General features: G+C 33.2%; 1 protein-coding gene across 1 annotated transcript in view; it reads left to right on the plus strand.

Annotated features, from left to right (window-relative positions):
* Window positions 1–20,885, plus strand: part of LOC136409685 (uncharacterized) — a 95,004-nt gene that overhangs the window by 62,973 nt on the left and 11,146 nt on the right. The window contains exons 30-45 of the mRNA XM_066391362.1: window positions 1,252–1,488; window positions 1,548–1,746; window positions 1,911–2,113; window positions 2,168–2,317; window positions 2,421–2,595; window positions 4,749–4,964; window positions 10,014–10,259; window positions 10,353–10,577; window positions 13,864–14,193; window positions 14,251–14,416; window positions 14,528–14,709; window positions 15,535–15,689; window positions 17,610–17,844; window positions 17,904–18,189; window positions 18,295–18,706; window positions 18,760–18,871. Of these exons, the coding sequence (XP_066247459.1) occupies window positions 1,252–1,488; window positions 1,548–1,746; window positions 1,911–2,113; window positions 2,168–2,317; window positions 2,421–2,595; window positions 4,749–4,964; window positions 10,014–10,259; window positions 10,353–10,577; window positions 13,864–14,193; window positions 14,251–14,416; window positions 14,528–14,709; window positions 15,535–15,689; window positions 17,610–17,844; window positions 17,904–18,189; window positions 18,295–18,706; window positions 18,760–18,871 (3,529 nt within the window). The remainder of the gene's footprint in view (window positions 1–1,251; window positions 1,489–1,547; window positions 1,747–1,910; window positions 2,114–2,167; window positions 2,318–2,420; window positions 2,596–4,748; window positions 4,965–10,013; window positions 10,260–10,352; window positions 10,578–13,863; window positions 14,194–14,250; window positions 14,417–14,527; window positions 14,710–15,534; window positions 15,690–17,609; window positions 17,845–17,903; window positions 18,190–18,294; window positions 18,707–18,759; window positions 18,872–20,885) is intronic.

Raw genomic sequence — 20,885 nt, forward strand, 5'->3', positions numbered from 1 at the left:
TTATAGGCCTGTTGTGTGGCTGTTTTTAATTCTGTTCAACGTTGCCTGAATCGCTATAGGAGTAATAGAATCCAGAAGGATCTGGAGTATACTCTTGTACCTTTGCCAGTTTATGACTCTGGGATCTGTATCTTGGTTTGTGATTCTATGATCCCTTCCCTATGATTATGTACGGAGAGGATAATAAGATTACAAGTCATCTTCGACCTAGTACCTGCCTCAATGTTGGAAGTTACTTTCCAATAGCGTACCTTTTGGGAAATAAGGTTAATGCTGACTGTTGGTCCAAAAACTCTCGCGACATCGACGATGGAAAAATTTCAAATTTTCCTTTTTTAACTGACACTTTCTCTAAGTTCATTTGTCGCATATCTAACATAACATTGTCGATTTCCACACAGATTTCGTGTTTTTAATGGAGTCGAGGAATCAAGATGTGGTAAAAAATCTGATAGGCGAGCTCGCCATTATGGAAATAAAAGGAATAGCTGATATTGATCTAACATGATTGTAATTTGAAAATATGGTGTTAAAGACTATTGGAAATTATGAGAATCTGCAGTCCGGTGCTTATAATTCCACTCCCTTGCTCTCTTAAAACGATTTCATAGGTTTGATCCCTGTGACTCTCGATCTCTTTAAGAAACCTTCTCCAGGGGTCCCTTTTTGGGGGCCGTTTGTTTTTTTTATTGTAGCCAATTAGTATTTGCTGTGCACGTCTGAGTTTCCCCGAATTTTGACATGGTTGAATAGTTGCCAGATTTCCTTCCTTTGGTTCTTTAGAAAGGTTTTCCACCAAAACTTCTGCATATTATTCTTTTTCGTCCTGGGTCTCTTCCATAGGTCTGCTGTGGAGCTCCTTATATATGCTGGGTTGCCTGATCAATGTTGTCGGGATCGTCAAAGGGGCTGGTAATAAAATTCAGAAAGGCCAAAAGTGTACCCCTGTATCCTTGCCAGTTCGTGACTCTGAGATTTGTATCAAAGTTGCGAATTGGGAAGATAATAAGACTATAAATCACCTCTGGCCTATTACCTGCCTCAATGTTGGGATACATTCCAATTACGCACTTTTTTTGTGAAATAAGGTTATTCTTGTCTGTTGGCCCACAGACTTTCGAGATAACGCCGATTGAAAAAATCCAATTTTTCCTGTTTCAACTGTAATTTTTTTCACATTTTTGTATTGTGCCATATCCAATATCACATTGTCGATTTTCACATACATTTCGGGTTTTGAATGATTTCTAGGGATGAAACTATGGTAAAAAAGCTAATAGGCGAGTTTGCCATTTCTGAAATAAAAGGAACAGCTGATATTGATCTAACATGGCTGTATTTGGAAAACATGGTGTTAAAGGCTATTGGAAATTATAAGAATCCCCAATACTCTAGTTCGACGCACTTGGACTTGTTTTATAAAAATCCAGAGAAGCATTTTAAGGAGTTGCTTGCTGGTGGGGATGTGAAAGTTGATAGATTGTGGGAGTAAGTATAATGCCTGCCCTTCACTGCTGTTGCTGCAACTGTAAACAATGATGTTTTAGGACAGGGGCAAATGCTTCGCTGAAGCTTCCAGCGAAAAACAACATAAGTTTCGAAGGGTACTTAAAAATCCCCAACGAATTTAAAGAAACGCATAGTCTGTTTGCGAAATTACTTTACAGCGAAGGGCTGAAGTTTATCGATTATTTGCTTAAGTACCGGGGCAGCCAACCGCTACGGAAATACGGGCTATCGGGGGAGGTAAATATATTTGTACTTCCATGCATCAAACAAATTTGGAAAAGAAGAAAAGCAATTTGGGATCCCGTTGCTCTCAGCCAGACAAATCATAACAACGTGAAAGTTACAAATTTCTGTCAATTCCTCAAGCTTTTTGCCGCCTCTTTATTAAATCCATATTTTAGGTCTCGCTGGAAAACAAACCAAATATTTCTGGGAATGCTGTAATTGAATGGGACGGAGAGGAATATCACAATAACGCCAGTTTAAAGAGACTGGAAAAGTCCTTTGATCTTCTATATAAATTGAAAACCCCTAAGTATCGAAGTAGGCAATTATTTGTTGCAGAGGTTACTTATAATGGCATTAACGAACACCATAACATAACGTAAGTAGCAATTTTGAATATGTAAATTCATATTGTAAAATCTTTTTATTGCAGGTGCAAAACGTTTTATCCGGAAGATGTATCGCTAGTGTATGGCACAATAGATTATGTAGAGCTAGCAAATATGTTTGGTATGCTAAACGTATCAGTTGCCCATAAATCGCTTAATTTCACCGGAGCTGATTTTAAATTCACAACCAACAGGTAGGAGCGTTATTTACGGTAATTGCTCATTACCCGGATTCGCAACCGGAAGAATTAATGTATTTTAAAATATGGGGAATACTGATAAGGAGCTTTTCTTTAGCCATTCTCACAATCGATACATCAAAGTATTTTGGGCCAATGACAGCGCACTTTTAGACAGCAAATGCGACATAAAAACCGGCAATACCATTTCAGAGAAGCACTATAAAGGAGACCTGCTTGTGGAATTGCCCTTAGCTACGAGGCACATTGGAGTCCTCGATTATGAATATGACGTAAGAGTTTTATGAAGTATTTTTATGCGAAATCGATTGGAAGATATGACGAAAGTGACATTTAAGAGTTTTTGCCACGCTTTGTCCCCTTTCTTTTCATTTTAAACGAGGAGCGAAATGTCATTGATTTGTAATTTGATTGCTTTGAAGGCCCCATTTGATATAAAAGGACACACAGCCAAATTTTGAGTATTCATGACTAACATTTCGAATAATGTTTTATGGAAATGATTGTGGAGATTGTGCAAGAGGTACCTGTGCTAACGGGAAGATCTATTCTAAACTGTTCGCTAAACGAAATTAAATTGTACTACCAAATTTGAAACCGCGGAACTCTAAAATTGAGTTTTTATGATTCAGATGATCTGAGGTAGACTAATGATAGAATTTAAGTGAAAAATTTGGGAACATTTTTTCAATCAAAACACCTCTCTAAATATCGAAATTTGTCTCAATTATCGATCGTATCAAAGGAAACCTGCCTTTATGTCTCTACAGGACTCTGCGGCAAAATTGAAGATGCACCTGTGATATAATTCAAAATTATATAATCTAAAGTACAGATTTTAACCATTAAACTGTGCTATAATTGCTCAAGCTCTGGGTTTTCCACTGCTTTTCTTGACAAAGAACTGAGAGAAATAAAAATTGTGCATAAAATATATTGAAAATAGATTTTGAATTAGCGAATATGTGTCAAAATTTCTTCAGTAGCGTATTTCTATTAAGGGGTTCGATTAAAAAAAAACAAAAATTTGTACATTTTTCACTGCATTTTACATCTTGGTATAATACTCATGAAAATTTAATTTACGTACTTGATATATGGTATATGATATATAAATCAAAATTATATCATTCAAGGTACCGAATTTGGTCTATCAGATTATGCTATAGTTGCTTAAATAGTTTATCTCTACTAAGAGTTACGATTTTTCAAAAATTACAAATAATTTCCGTGGTTTTTATTGTTTTTCATGTCTTAAGAGTACACTGAGGAACATGAAAATGGCATACTTGATATAAATCAAAATTGTACTATTTAAACTAGAGAGTACAATTTTTGTAAAATACTTAACAGTTATTTTATTGGATTTTGGATTTTGCATCTAAAAATACATCGAAGAACATTAAAACTCTGAAATTTACCTTTTGAAGAAAAAATATTGAGTTATTGAAATGTGCATTAATCGCTCAGTTAGATTATCTTAATTAAAAGTTGTAATTTTTCAAAATTTGCCAATATTTTAATTTGCAGGTGCATCGTTGTATTTTGGATTTAAAAATGCATCACGGGTTTATCATAATTGCGCATTTCATATGAAATACAATTTTTCCATTGAGAGTAGAGATCGTGTTCTACCGTCAAAATTAATCGTTCAAGTAGCCATGTTATTCCAAGCGTTAAAATTTTTCAAAACATTCATATACTTTCCAGGCATATAGTTTATTGGATTTTGCAACTAAAACTGGACATTTGATTTTAAAAAGTTATTCATTAAGATAAGTGATTTTGAATTATCGCACAAAATTACCTCATCTCTACCACAAACTATAATTTTTGGAAAATTCAAAACAAAGACCGGATATTTTATCGCATTTTGTACCTTAAAGTTAGCGAGGAGTGTGAAAACGGCACATTTAATACGAGCCCGAGTTGGACCGTTCAAAGTAGAGACTTTGATTTGTCGATCTGGGCAGCGAGATTAGTCGAATAGCTCATCTTTACTAAAACAATTTTTAGAAGAATTTCAATTAATCAGGGCTGCATTATTGTATCTCAAAGAACCATTAAGGAACGTCAAAATTGTGCACTTCTTATAAATCAAGATTTTACCTGTCAAGTTAGAGATTTCTTCCTAATTATTTATTTTATTAAATTTCCAGTAATTTGTTGTTCATAATGGTACTATGGAGAATTATTATGAGTAAAATTGTATCGTTTTTTTTTTAAGTCTGAGTTATTTTTCCCTTTAGCTCTTACTCAGGTTACAATATCCATTCCTTGAGAAACTATCTTTACTTGAGATTTAGAACTAAAATTCGCTTGTTACTATTCATTTAGCTAGCAGTTTAAGATTGGCAAAAACTTTTAAATCTTCGAATGGGTCTCCAATAAGCAAAAAACAAATGTTAATGAATGAGTTTTACAGAAAAAGGCAGAGCTCAGCACGGGTAGGGCCACGGTGCGCTATAACAAAGAAAACGTACTCGAAGGAAAGTATAATTGCCTGTCGAAATCACAGGCGGGTGTCGGACTTGATAGGATCCACATGGAACTATTGAACAGGAAAATCCCCATCGGAGCCGACTATGTGCACAGACACGAGAGCGGTACACCAAGGGATGGTTACAACGCTCCAGTTCTGGTGGGTGCATCAAATAAATCAGTTGCTCCTATAAAATCCTTTGTAATCTATTGATCGCCTCGTATTACCACTCTCAGTCATTCCAAACTTCTCTTGATATTAAATCATTTTCAATACAGTTTTTTGCCAGGATGCAAACAGCGGCGCACCCCTACCCCTATAAAAAACGACAAATTTACAAGTGCTGACAAGATAATTTTGCTCTGATAACTTGGGTAATGATATATCTATATCCGTGCATACAGAGGAAAGCGCTATTGATTTAAACTTTGGTATATATCCGGGGGTGATGAATGTGTTCGCAGCGTTAGGCTCTCCATTCGTTTATGTGAAATATGAGCCAGTCGAGAAAAACAAACGGTCACTGGACACAACTCATAAACACGCCGTAGCTTGTGGCAGATTGCAATTTCCCCAAACCACGTCACAGATATTATTATATATTTTTAAACTTTTCTTGGAGCTCTCAGCACTGTAAGAATAATTTAAACAAGAATGCATCAATGAAGAAATAAAATAATACAGAGGGCGCATTAAATTACAAATATTCATAGCAACGTTGCATATTAATGGAGTATATTTGTTATATATAGTAGTAGTGTAAATGAGCTTTTAGTTATTTAACAGCGAATTCCATTCATTCGAACGTATGCGGTAATGAAAACAATGTTTCAAGGTATTTAGAGTTCGACATATGCCCGACTTACATCTTCTTTCCATAAATCTGAAGCTCGAATTTGAAATGCTATTAGTTTGTTTATCATATTAACGCATAAATAAATTCAGTAATTTCCATGTTTCCGTTAACAATACCTAAATTTTACGAGGGTAAATAGCAGCGCTTTTGTTATGTCTTATTTAAAAACAAGGAAGGTAATGAAACAAAACGAAAAAAAATATTTATAATCCCTTTAAAAATTCTTAATTAATCCATTCGAGAAAAATTTTTATTCGGTGTTCGCTATATATATGTATATGTTGTTGTCATCCGTTTTTTAAAATAATTGCACAGGCTGCAATATGTCCGTTTTCCGTGTCGTTTTTGTTCCTTTTTTCTCGGCATGTATCACTGATGTTGGACAATGTAGGAATCTGTTTGTTGCCATGGCTTAATTAGCTGCAGTGGAAGTCAAATTGTTATATAAGAATTTACAGCAGTTATATTTATCATGTTATAGAACATGCCAAGTGCTCATCGGTTTGGCTTCCTATTAAACCATAAGCTCTGATTCATCTGAAATTGAAAGCGTCTAAGGCTACTTTAGTATTGCTATGGTGCATTATTTTTAGCTTTGATGTATTTCAGTTCAATTCATTTATGGTGTACATTGACGATAATAATAAAAATGTCGACTTACTTTTGGTTTATAGGAAATCGAGGTACTGTTTTTTTGTAAAAACGGCTTTAGAAGACTTCCCGTGGGTATTTGTCCTTTATGTTATTTAAAAGTATGAGCGACTGCAAACTTATACAGTGTGGAAGTTTTGGATGGAATAGTCCATATAACTAAGATGCTGAACATATGCGGCCAAAATCCTCGGACACGACGATTTTTTGATTGTAAATTTTTGTATACGGGGTAGTCCAAAAATCAGATACGACCACTAACTTTGTTTTTTCAAATAGAAATGCCTATTTTTCATTTAATTTTTGAATTCTACGCAAAATTCTAAGTGTGTTTCATATACCATGTCCTATACCTAAACGCAACAGGTCTATACTCTACTGTCGTCATTGGGCGCCCCAAAATTCTCATTGGATGATGGAGGCCCACACTCAATTTCAAAAAAAGGTAAATGTTTGGGTCGGAGTAGTTGGCAACACAATTTTAAGACCCTATTTCATTGACAGAACATTAACGGGTGAAAAGCATTTAGAATTGCTCATAAATTTTGTTGCTGCTCTTGTTGAGCTATATCCAAATGAGAATCGTCCTGATGTTCCCAGTGATACTTTATGGTTTCAACATGATAGAGCACTTCCTCATTACCAGATTGATGTTAGGGCTTATTTAAATGACATTTTTCCTGAACGCTGGATTGGGGTACGAGGGGTAATTGAATAGCCGACACGATCACCTGACCTCACGCCTTTAGATTACTTTCTATGAGGTTATCTTAAGAGTAAGGTATACTTTAACCAACCAGCAACTATCGAAACCTTGAAAGAAAAAGTCTTTAAAGAAATAAGATTAATTATCCCAACAATGCTTCAAAATATCAAACAGGAGTTCATTCATCGTCTTGCTTATTGTGAAGAAGTAGATGGGATCCAATTTGAACATTGAATTTAATTGTTGCTTGTTATTTTATTTTGTATTAAATCGGTCCTTTTCAAAACCAAAGAAATCCAAAATGTTATTTTTTTCATTTTAAATATATTCAATCGTACTCGAGACTTGTTGCGTTTAGGTATAGGGCATGGTACATGAAACACACTTAGAATTTTGCGTAGAATTCAAAACTGAAATGAAAAATAAGTATTTGCATTTGAAAAACAAAGTTCGTGGTTGTACCTGATTTTTGGACTACCCTGTATACATGAATTTATTATCAAAAAAATCGCAAAAAAAATAAAAATCGACGCGTCCGAGGATTTTGGCCGCATATGTTCGGCATCTTAGTTATATGGACTGTTCCATCCAAAACTTCCACACTGTATTTGTACTGCAGTAATTTATTTACCAATGCAATACCGGTGAACCAATTATAAATGGTTATAATCCTGTTGATACCCCATATTGGTTTGGTAAACATTTCAATACAATAATTTTCCAATGGCGCTTCTTGAGTATTTGTGGATTTTCCTAAATATGGACAAGCACGTATTTGGGGGCAGCATCACATCAGCATAACAATTTTCGTGCCGTATTTATTTGGTTGATTGAGTATGTACATTCTGAAGGGGTATCTACCGCGGAAACCGATTAACTGTTCATCAAGGCCGAGATACACGTTTGATTTGTAATTTAGAGGGCAATTGTTTATAAACGGATCTTCAAATTCTTTTATGGACTCAAAAATCGTCACTTTCCTTCGCTCATTTCTTGTGCATGCATTATTAAATCATAATACTCTGATCGAATATAATAGCTTGTTATATTCATTGTTATATTACGTATTGAAAATAATTTCAATTTGAAAGACGATTATCTTTTAACGCAGCTTGTAATATAAAAAGTCCGATAAAGCTTTCAATTCAGCTATAAAAGTTACAGCTGCGCTTGCATTGATGACTGTATATTTAGCTTGCAACTAAAATATATTTCCATTTGTACGAATTCGAATTTCAGAAAGAATATCGTCTGAAAAAATAACCTAAATGCATCTGCGGGATAGGTAGAATTTTTGACTGTACCTGAAGATCCTGGACTTATATAACTACATTTCTTTGTGGGGTTTATCCTTTTCTTTCCCCTCTGGATTATTAAACCATTTATAACAGCATTTATAAAAGCAGATGAATTATTTTCTTGTACATTGTAAAAGATTTTCTTCTTTTTTGAGTCACATGGATTAGGTGTTGTTATCTTTTTTTTTATAACTCCACAAATTTTGCAAATTCTTCTATTTCGTCTGAAATAGAATTCTTGTCGGCAAGATAGCATTGCTAGAATAATTCACGTTCATATCTGCATTGTTATCTTCTGTCTCGCTTATATCATTAAAATCACTGGCGTTAATGATTCTAAATATTCGACATTTAATATTTGCTTTCAGCTTAGAATTTTTTTTGTCATCATATTGTACTAGAAACGATTGGAAAAAAAATGAGAAAGATAATAGTTTATTCTTTTAGCTAGAATTTACAAAAGGTAATACAAACACGAATTATACGATATAAAAATCACTAAAAACCGACTTCTTTGAGATTTCTTTACAAACTAACATTATATCATAAACTGATGTTATTTACATTCATATTTTTTACGTTATTTGTAAATGAAATAAAATGCTGTGTCAAATTGATATATGTGGAAATTCTTGTTGACAAACATTTGAAAACTCTTAGCCCCCGTCACGCTGTTATCGTAATGTATTAGACTGATTGAGGACACGAGTTTTGAATTTTTTCAAATTGTTCCCATTATGATCTTTTTTACAATTAGGTTAGTTTCCATGTTGCAGAAATAATACGTCGTTTTACAGGGCGTGTGAAAAGTATTTTAAATAATCTTCAGTAGGTAGTTGCTGGCAACATCTAGATAGAAAGTTCTGATAAACAAATATCCTTGGCAGCATCGATATTCAAATTGCATTGGAACTGTCTATATTTGCAATATTCAGTGATTATTGCTTTTATAAATAAAATAACTGAAAAACAATTTTCATTTTACTAAAAACCTTTGGCGTATAATTTTTTCTTGGAAAATATGCAATTATTTATTGGTACGCATGCCACTATAAAATATTAAACACAAATCTACCTATTAGGTAAGTTCTTTCAATTTTATTAGATTTGCAGAGCATTTTTCAGCAGTATATGACATAAAATAATTTTTATCACAAAACAAATCTGATCATTTGAACGCAGACACACTCGTCTTCAAATTTCAAAAATCATTAAAGTTGGTATATGATTTATCCGGTGGGATCTTCTTGTTCCACAAATACGAGCAGTATCAAAGTAATCAAGTACAGCCCTGGATCAAAGTTTGTAAAGTTGTAAAAGAGGTGGATGAAAAGTATTAACTATTTTTCTATTGAAATTGTATTTGCGAAGAATTTCGACTACTCGGTGTTATCACGAGCAAATGATGCAGAAATGAAAAGTTTTTCGTCTTGTCAGGAATAATCCTAATTATATACTATTTCCAGTAAAAAACTCAAGCAAACTCTGTCCAATAGCTGTAAGCAATATTGGAAACAATACTTACTCGTCGGGAAAACTTTTGAATTTATTAAATTTTATTATATTTACAAGATTTTTCTTTTTTCTTTTTGGTTACTTTTTCTTAACGCCGAGGTATTCAATTACGTTCATCTATCTCGAAGATAAGCTAAGAAACAATAATACCTTTTGAATAATATTATAAATTCTCGACTTAGGACAATAAACATCTGCACCTTTATCATCTCCACAACCGGTCTAAGTTTAATTTGACTGGAGAAATTAACGTAGAAGCATATCAAGACGGGCAAGCCTACGTTGTGACCGCCACGCATTTGAATAGAACAGTCACCCTTTCTGCAGACTATTCCATTCAACCCCAAGAATACAAACAGCATTCAAGATTAGAACTTAGCCCGGAAATTTGGATTGAATATGACTTCAACCTTATTAATAAAACCACGGTAAGTAAACTTTGGTTATAACCTATCAAACCTCTCCCGGTTGTGTTATTTATCCTACCGTCATAGGTAAACTAATTTCTTTAATCATTTCAGGATAACATATTTGATGTTGAGATGTTCATTGTTAACGTTTCGTATCCTCGACGAAATATCACTGTACAGACTTTGTACAATATTAGCGATTCTGTTGTTTTGACTGATATATTGCTAATGTGGAATAAAGACAGCAAATCCGTTGAGGCGGTATTGGACTGGAGACAAATTAACCGATACAGGAAAGAGATGAAACTTTTATTCAAACATCCTTCTTTTCAAAAAGTATGTAGTTATTGATATGGAAAAAATAATTCTATTTTTTCGTTGACATTTTGTTGGTACGGTAGGGGATCGCATCTCTTCTGAGTTAAAACTAAATGAAAATAACTGTTCGCCATTTACTAAGCGACCAAACCATGCTTTGCTTTTCAATGACAAATTTGTCACCGTCTTTTTGGGACCTCCGAAAGATTAATTAGAAATGTTAATTGGTTTTTATAACGGTTTTAAACCTCAGAATTAGGTTTTTGAGTGATCGAAGGGTGCGAGGGATTACAATCAGTTTTTATTAAAAGAGTCGATAGAGTCGATGGTTTTCATTTTCTGCTATTTTTTCCATAAAAGCGATTGCCACTGTCAAAGTTTATATTGATCTATCTACCAAATTCAAAAAAAAACCAAATAACAAATTTACAATTAAGAAATAGGCAATACACAAAAAAATAAATTAAAAAAATCCATTCTTAGTTATTTTAAAAGAAGCCATCGAAGAATATTTCAACTATTGATCTAAATTAATATACAATGAATAAAGTTTTCAAGGCCGTGAAGATATACATAAAACATGTTTTATGTAAAAGCATTCTAGTTATTTTATAGACAAAATATTTTGAAAATTTCGAGTCGATTGTAGTTAAGCAGAACCAGAATTGACCTGTTACAAATCTTTTTCTGCTATATATGGCAGATACATGTACATATACATGTATGTACATCAGGTCGAATGGTACCGTTAGAAATAAACTTAGTGTTAGATCAGTTTTTAGGACGGAAAAACATATTCAATACCAGAACCAGAAAACAAAATTGAAAACAAAAAAAAATTAAGAGAAAAAATGTTGCATATAAAATTCCTTGCAAATGTGATAAATTAAAAGAGAATTAAAGGATATTAAACTTAGTAAAGGAGAAAGAGTTTCGTAGTTTTCGTACTTTCATATGTAAAAATACAAGGGGTCTTTTTCTATCAGGAAATAAATCTAGCAAAAATAACTATTTCAGCATGTGTCCGAAAAGTAGCATTTTTCTCTTAAGAAATATCCAATGACTGCATAAGTTCGTGCCCGATTTTTTTTGGTAGAAGTAATTGATTAAATTCCTGCATCTGTTTACATTGTCAAATTTTTTCGCATGCACTGATAAGGTTATAGTATCATGTATCATTTTAGTGCTAAGTACTGTTTAGATCAGGTGATTTGTATATTGCATTTTTTTTTAAATGAAGAACGAAAAAGCGCATTTGCGACATTTAATTTTATACAAATTTCTAAAAGGCATGAGTGTTGGGATTACATAAAAACAAATTTTTACCATTTATTTATACAGTGCGCCTGATTTCGGAATGGTGATTTCACTTTGGAAGATCGTCCTCGCTCTGGACGATGTTCCGTCGCAGATGACGATATTGTACGCAGCTTAATAATATGTAAAATAATGTAAAATAATGAGAGAAAATCCAAGAATAACAACTGTGAACATTGCTGCTAGGTTAGACATCAATGTTTCAATTGCATTTCGGCTCTTAAAAAAACTTAGATATGTGTCTAAGCTTGATACATGAGCGCAACATCTTTTCACTGAAAGAAGCAAACTGAACCGTATGAATATCGCCATTTTTCTTCTTGTACGTCAAAATGAGGAGCCGTTTTTCGGTCGCCTGGTAACAGGCCATGAAAAGTTGATCTCATACAACAATGTATAGCGAAAGAGGATCTGGAAAAAAGCGGTTGAAGGAGCAGAACCTGTCGGAAAATCTGGTTTGCATTCGATGAAGATATTATTGTGTGTTTGGTGGGATTACAAAGTAATTAGTTATTTTGAGCTACTTGGTCATAGTGAAACAAGAACGGCAGACAAATACTGTGAGCAACTCACTAGAACTGATGCGGCTATTCGAACAAAAAGTCCACCTGTGGCTAATCTTCCATATTCCCAAAAAAGGCATAATCTTTCAGCACGACAATGCATGACCACACGTCGCACAACAGACACTGTTAAAATTAGAAGAGTTGCAATGGAAAGTTCTCCAGCACCCCCCACATTCTCCAAATATTACCCCTTCGGACTATCATCTATTCCGATCTTTGCAGAATAGTTTAAGTGGTAAAAATTTAAAATCCTAGGAAGCCTTTCAAAACCACCTCACGGAATTTTTCCAACACAAACCAAGTTCTTTCTATAAAAATGGAATTGACAAACTTTTAAATCGTTGGAAAATAATCGTAATAAACAATGGAAACTATGTTTTTCATTAATAGGACTGTAATTTTTCACATTTTATCTAATAAAGTTTCTTTGTGTATCGGGCATGAATATGTGAAACGATCTGATATTTAACGACCGCTGGTACGCGTGTCAATAGTAGAAGTAAAAATATTTTTGTGTGAACTTATATATTGTAAGTCTCTACAAAATTCCTTTTAAGTATTTCAATGTTTGGGAAAAGTGCCAATGGAAAAAATGGTTTATTTTTTCAGCTTTATTTCCCGTCATAACATTGAGTGGAACGATACCTTTGTTGCCAAACAACCATTATCAAAGAAGCGTGAAATCAAAGATAAGATAAAGTTGTTTGAGCACGTGATAGCTCAGACAAATTGGAACATTTTAGAGCAAATTTCTATGATATATAAACATCATTCATTTTGTAGATAATGCCCTTTGTATTGAAAATTGATGGGTGCAACGACATTATTGCTAATAAGAAATAATGGAAGCCAGTAAATAATGTTTTTTTTTTAAATTAGGGGTATAGTCTAATAGCTGGTAAATTATTATTGATATATTAGTGTAGAACCAATTTGGTTACACTCATAAAATAATAGAAATTAGAATTTAAGTTATCAGTTCACCAGTACCTACTGTATTTAACAATTTATTTTTCCTATTGCGTAGCAAATTTGTCCTAAAATCCAGTTCGATACATTAACTTTATTTTAAGCTTTTCTATTATCCCTTAGTGGTAATAATATCATCCCACGCACCAGTTGGTAATGTTTTTAACTTGTATGTGGCACGTTATTTCTAAAAAAAGGAAAATGGTCGATATAGAGAACTTATATTTAAAATTTCATTCAATTCAATCTATAATCTTTCAGTAATAATTAAAATAAAGCAACCACCCAGCGATTTTTGTAATGCAAAATATTATATTTCAAAATGCCCTGCGTTTGATTGAACGGAAATTTAGCCCGCGAGATATTTTATCATCAGCAAATATCAAGGGAAACGTTTTAATTAGAAATACCACCAATTTGATGCAAATTGTATAAACCTATTGGTATTCTAGGACGTATCCGTATTGACAAACTACGGCTATCAAAATTCCTCATTAGACGGTCATATTACGATCGATTACTCAACCGATCCAGACCGAACAGTGATTTTCGGAGTTCGGGCTGAGGATAAATCAAAAGAGACGACATACAATTATTCCTACAATATTTGGGCCGAACACAATGCTACGAATTTATATTTGAATTGCTTTGGACATGTTCATTGGAGTCCTTCGAAATGTGGAACAGAACATATTTCAGATTACAGAAGGTCATACTTGTCATTATCTCGGTCTGTGGCTTTGGCAAAAGTGGACTTTGACTTGAAAGATTTTGTAGTCAAGGTATTATAAAAGCAAAGCAGCCTCATTAGTTCTTCCATATTATGTTTTATGTTTTAGAAAGAAGATATCATTGGAAAATCTAATTTTTGGATTAGGTTTGATGGAGCGTTCCCATTCTACACGGCAAATTTGACCACGGATCATGGGCAAAACTACACTTCTGGGAAATTTTACGTTAATTTCAAAGAGAAGTTACTTTATGCGAATGTTAATTTAACGAAAGGTGAATGCAAACTCCGTTATTTTACAATACGAATTTTAATGTATATTTCTTCGCATAGGAATGTGGCTTTTATTTATTTTTCGTTAAATTTGTTGTATATATTTTTTGTAGAAGGAAGCCAAAGTTTGCACACTTACGCTGTAATCCCCGATGCCAGAAGCGCATCGTTTGAAATTTGGCGAGATTACGAAGACAAGCGTCTAACTGATGTGTCCTACTATCTTAAACTCAATCACTCCAGATTAATAATGTCCAAGCTAAAGTGGCGCCCAGAGCTGATAAGTGATGTTCAGGTTTGTTTTTGTCAAATTGAGCCAAGAGCTGTATTGCAGGGAAAATGATGTAAACGTAGTTTCAATACTTAAATTCAATTCGATCAATAAATAGGGAAGATTTAGCTACCTCCAGTTAAAAATCAACGAAATTGAATTTTTATTTTACTTTTTTAAATAAAGCTGTGCAAATATCCGATGAGATCTGGTGGAGATTCGTCGATAGTTAGCAACTATCTGTGTGAGTTTTCGATAAGTGCATTCCCTTTAAGGGACTTTTTTTATACACACAGGACTGTAATCAATAATTTAGTTCTACTCTTGATCCTATATTTGGGCTCGCACTAAAATACGAATTTGCTTTATATGCCCGAATTCTCCTTAGTGCCTGGTGTTGTCATGTATGTTAAGGGAGAATTTTCCCGGAAATAACACCTCAGAATTACGCTTCAGATTTAACCAAAGAAGAAATAAATTGACTGGTTTTTGCTTATTCAGGTTAGTTCAGGCTATTATTCCAACTTTGAGTTTTATTATCCAACGACCATTTCACCTTTCAGACATAAATTTAAGTAATGAACGTGTTCTGCATAGCAAGACTATCCAAATATTGCATAAACAAGTCAATATATCCCTGTTTACTATATAAACAAACCAAATGCAACTCCGGTGTTTTCAGTTTCATGTTCCGGTTTGACAAATAAAGCTTTCTCTCACATAAGAAAAAAGTAAACTCTAAATTAAACACTTAAATTATTAAATTTATTAATATTTTTTCTCGTTGATCCCGAATTACAAGTATACGAGCACAGCAGGGTCCAGTGATAAGTTTTTTTTTTATTATAGAACGGAATTCGCTCCAAAGCTCTTCAGCTATATTTCGAAGGGTTAGATCAAATAAACAATACCCGGCAATATGTTAAAGCGGAGACTATGGATGCTATTGACGGGATATGGCAAGACGCAAAACCCATAGTATTTGAATATTTGGTTGATTTACGGTAAGTTTTGATAAATATATGAAATTAAAAATCTTGATCCCTTTAAATTTTAGCCCGCTGTCACCTCTTTGGTATCGATCTAATAAATATTAAAACTAAAACAAATTTTATGAAAAATATTTTAGAAAACTCTTTTCCTTAATCGCCCTGATATTAACCTTGGAATTAATATAAAAATCACACTATAGTTTGCAAATCTTTTTTCTAAATTTTAAGTAATTTTGTATTCTTGATAAAAAATTATGCCCCATGGAGATTTCCATTATTACTACTCTCATCATTATTTCAAGTAGAGCAGAGAGTAACATTTTTTTAATTTGTTGTGAATATGTATGCTACATTTTGCCACTTATCAAGTGGCTAGCCGTTTCAACATAGGATATTTTCGGAAAAGTTCGGAAAGTTTTGATGTGCTGTTTTGAAGTCTAGCCATTGAGATGGATACTATATTAAACCTATCCCAGCAAATCAACGGTAATGTGCATGCTCTTTAAAGTGAAAAAACTCCAAAAATAACCATATGTCTACTATTCTTTGCATAGTGCCACACTGCCGTTACATATGGTGTCCAGTAATAGGTTGGTTGGGCGAATATCGAAATATTTATGCAGGTTCATTATACGAGGTGCTGGAGAAAAATTCGAGCATGAAGAGTATTGAAACTTTGTACAGGATTATTTACTATACATTACCCATACCATATACATATAATTTAATGCATATATCTGTTATTATCAGCTCTACGAAAATTTTTGGCTTAGAAAAGTGATGCAAATTAGTGTTTTGAAAGTAGATTTTGACAATATGGAGAAAAATATGAAAATTTGGAACGTTTATTGAAAATGCTTCAAAATCCAAAGATATTCTATTTAAGAAATTGGGGGAAGTTTAGTTATGTAATCTATATTTTTCTACAAATCATTCTAGAATTTCTCAAAACTATAATTTCAGTTGAAAATCAAGAGAAATTCTTTCATTTACAGAAATCATGTCTTTAATTTTCGTCTAAAATTTCTCAAATATCGGAGTGTTTCATCGAATTTTCGTCGGTTTAGGGGAATTTGCCGAATGGAAATTTCTTCCTCAATTGTTATTAGAATAATAGAATTTTTTAAATGTATCTGATGTTCAATTGTAGGCATAAGTTTTAAAGTTTAAAGGAATTTTAGTTAGAGCAACATTTTTGTGATGTTTAATTAACTTTCTTTTAAGTGTGTTTAAGTGTCTAATATTCTTTTATCCTGACAATTTTAATCAGGTTAAAACTACTTTGTCCAAAACTTGTCAACATTGACAAAATCTCATAAAATTGGAATGCACTGTTTATCAATACATAAAATTGAAACAAACAATATAAATTATTAGATAGATGAAGGCCGCGAGTTTCAAATTTCTACGAACAATGTAAAGCCACATACGGTCCCAATAGACCTTGGCAGTATCGTCAAATTAATTTAGGCTTAATTACGGAAGTTTCAAGGATAATATTTAAATAAATTTAACAACTTATTTAATTTGTCAAAACCAGACTAATTTACAAAATTATTCGGGTGTATTACCGCACATTAAAATATTCTGATTTATCCTATTATAAACTTTTGAATCTTTTGCTAAACAGGCTTATTTAAACGAAATACGACTGACCCAAAATGCTTTAAAAAGTCATCTGAAAGCGATTTCTCTTTAACCATCACCTGAATTCTAGCTGACGAAGGTTAGACACGTCACTGCCTTCGGCTGATGTGATTTGGCCGTTTAATTTACGTTACGTTTGTTCCCCTTGTGCAGTAACAAGAAATGCTTTGAACTTAAAGCCACTCCCCAGGGTATAAAGCGATGAATTTGTTCACATTCTGCTATTCCTAATGTAAATTTTAACCCGAAATCTCATTTGATCTTAGTTTTAATTGTTCATTTCAGAAATCTTACGGTAATAGAAGAAGATCTGGGACATTTAAAAGACTTCTTGAACACTTCATATTATAACAACGAATTTTATATTAAGGATATTTGCTCCATTATCATTACCATGGTTGATGACCTCTCCATTAAAACGCATTTGCAATCTTTGCCTAAGATTTTCCAAGAATTGTGGACTGCCATGGGCGCTTCAGGAAAAAATATTAAGGAGAGCTTCAAATTTGTAATCGAGAAGGTTGGTTAGTTTTTTTTTGCGTAATCTACACGGATATGACGTATATTTTTTTATTTTAGATAAAGTTATATTACATCAATACAACTCAATTTATTCATGATCTGATTAATGGAGATCCGGTGAAGCATTTATCAAATATCTTGGAAAAATTAGTGGATAGATATGATGATTATATTAAAAACATGCATGTGTCAGGGTTGAATTACATTGAGAAGATATGGTCTGAGTCCTACAATATGATTGTCGATAATTTCCATCAAATCTTGGCTGCATTAGAGCCAAGTTTCATTAAATTTATTCATTACGCAGAAACCATTATTTGGACAACGGGGAAAGAGTTTTTGGGTAAGTTTCTCTCTTATAGAGCTGGAAAGGCTTTGAACATTAATCAAAATTTTTATTCGTGTGTCGCTACTGACAGCAAACAAATATTCCCCTTTCTGATTTCAGATTTCTTATACATCCGCAAGAACAAAATCATCGAATCGGCATATTTTATGGAATTTACGAAATTTTCGCGAGATGTCGATAGATTTTACAAAGATATCACCGGAAATAACACCGTAGAAGCCATTTATAAATACGGTAATATCGTTTGGAATTTCGTAAACGAAAAGTACATTAATCATGCTCCCTTCGGCAAGGAACTGAAGGCGGTGATATCAGAAATCATAGTAGAATTGAAGCAACTTGGTGATGTACCGTCTATTAAATATGCACTCGATAAATGCGATGAAATTTCCAATGATATTAAGTATTATTACAAATATTTTGAGGTCGAATATCGGGCCCATCGGTTTATTAAGTTCTTGTATCGAAAACTTTCTGAAATGACAGTGACAGCGTTGGAATTGGAAAACAGGTTCGAACTCGTTTTATAGCAAACACTTTTAATATATTTTATATGGGTTTCAGACAAAGGGAAGCCAAAACCAATTTTGTGTATGAACCAAACGATGGACTTATGTTCTTGCAGCAAAAGCTCCCCATGTCGTGGCATGGCTTTAACGAAACACCCGAATTCCAGGTGAAAAATACTATAAATTACTAGATACTTTCCTTTTTCGAGCCATAAGTCAAAAGAACTTGAGGGAGGAAAGTATCATATTTCTTTAAAAGAGGGTTAACCGCATAGAATGGCAACAAACACAACCAAAGAATTCACCGTTTAACGATATTCCCTGCAACTTGACCATCTCAATTCAATTTCCAACGGTTTATGTTACATGATACCCGGCAGTTGCAGTTGAGAATAAATTCAACCCTCTTCGTGTCAGTTTAAGCTTAATGCTTTGTATTTGGAGTGATGTTTATTTATGAGCCCCGAAAAAGAAAATAATCGGAAAACTTACTTCCAAATCAATCGGAAGAAAGTGACTTTTATCGGAGTTTTTAAGTCTTTATTGATTTAAGAGTTTTGCAGTGTTTCAGGCTGTTTCTCTTGTGAGAGAATACGAAACGGACCCTATAGGGGTTAAACCGAGGAGGAACGTTTTCAATCAGAGAAATGTTCAAGAGCGCATGTGCGGTATCTTCGTTGCTAAATGTTTTACGTATGATAAGTTTTAACAGTAAAATCAAAATTTTGTTAGTTACATGGTTTCCTATGTGATGTATGATGTTTCCCGAATAGCTACAAACAGTGATGGTACAGATACTTTTACATCTATAGGGTCTTCCATTATAAACGTCTCATTAACTTTTTTATTTTTGATTTAAAATTTTTTTCCATCAAATTTTAGCGTTTATAAATAGAAGTTATTCACAATAAACAAAGCGGTTCAATAGCATCTGGGGGCGAATCATAGAGGAAAAACGGTTAGAGCTGGAAAAAATTTGACCGCAAAGGTTTATTAGGTTTTAAAGTTTTATAACCAGAAAATATTTTCGATTAAATAAGGTAAACCAAAACTATCTAGCATCGTATTTTATTTTTTATAATAAATACGACGCCCAAAGTTCCGTTGGATTTATTGACTCTTTGAAAAATTGTACAAAATTTCCTAGTAAATGTGATATACTTAGGCCTAGTAATTTTTGAGATGTCGAAGTGCAAATGTGGTTATGTTCCATACTTTTTGTGGTCGTAGCTTCTAAACCGGTGAATGCCATTCGGTGGCTTTTCGGAAATTTATATGCAATCAACAATATTTTCTGGGCAAACTCATAAAAAACTAATAAAGCTGGGAGTAATTTGTTTTCTAGCTGTAACTTATAACAGAGAATATTCAAAAACGTGGCTGGCCAAAAATTTAGTTTCTGAAGGGGGGGGGGGGGGGGGGAGCAAAGCAAGGCAGATCCTATAAATTGTTATTAATGGGAGAGAATTTTTATTTAAATTTTTGTGATATATAAATATTTCTTTAGATACTTGGATTAGTTCAAGTTATGTTTTGTAATTGATGGCAAAGTAGGTAAGGTCATATTTCTTGGTTACAAATAACTACAAATAATAGGAGGTTTAGTTTCTGAGATACAGAGTTTTAAAATTTCAAATTCCTTTGAACATAAATTAATCTCATCTTAAACTAAGTACCTCTCCCCCACCCTTCTCTATACTACGTATACATATGAATATATAGACATTGTATATAAACAATTTCTGTTTGTTGTTTGATTATGGTGACATTATTTTAGTCAACCTCACTTTTCGGAGTTGTCAGAAAATGACACGTCAAATTTTGCGCATGCGTAATCAAATTAATCCTTGGGGGGAAGCGCTTATTTGTTCTCAGGGGGTCTATAAAATTTTAGGATTGTACTTGGCTTCGTGTTTGTTCTTTAATGTATTTGGCTAAGTAAAGTTTCTTTTAGATTAATGAAATTGTTTAAATGATAAAGTTATTACTTAACATCCATTTCAATAGTGTTATAAGGGACAAAGTCAGAAAAAACAAGAAATAAGAATGAAAAAGCTTTTTCAGGCCTTTTCTGCACACGAGGGATTGCGGAAAATTTATTACCTTTCTCAAATAATTTATACTTGGTCAAATAAAATTTATACGTGTATATACTTATAAATAACAATTGAAATTTGCCCT

Source organism: Euwallacea similis, chromosome 6, assembly GCF_039881205.1.
Source record: "Euwallacea similis isolate ESF13 chromosome 6, ESF131.1, whole genome shotgun sequence".
Taxonomy (NCBI): domain Eukaryota; kingdom Metazoa; phylum Arthropoda; class Insecta; order Coleoptera; family Curculionidae; genus Euwallacea; species Euwallacea similis.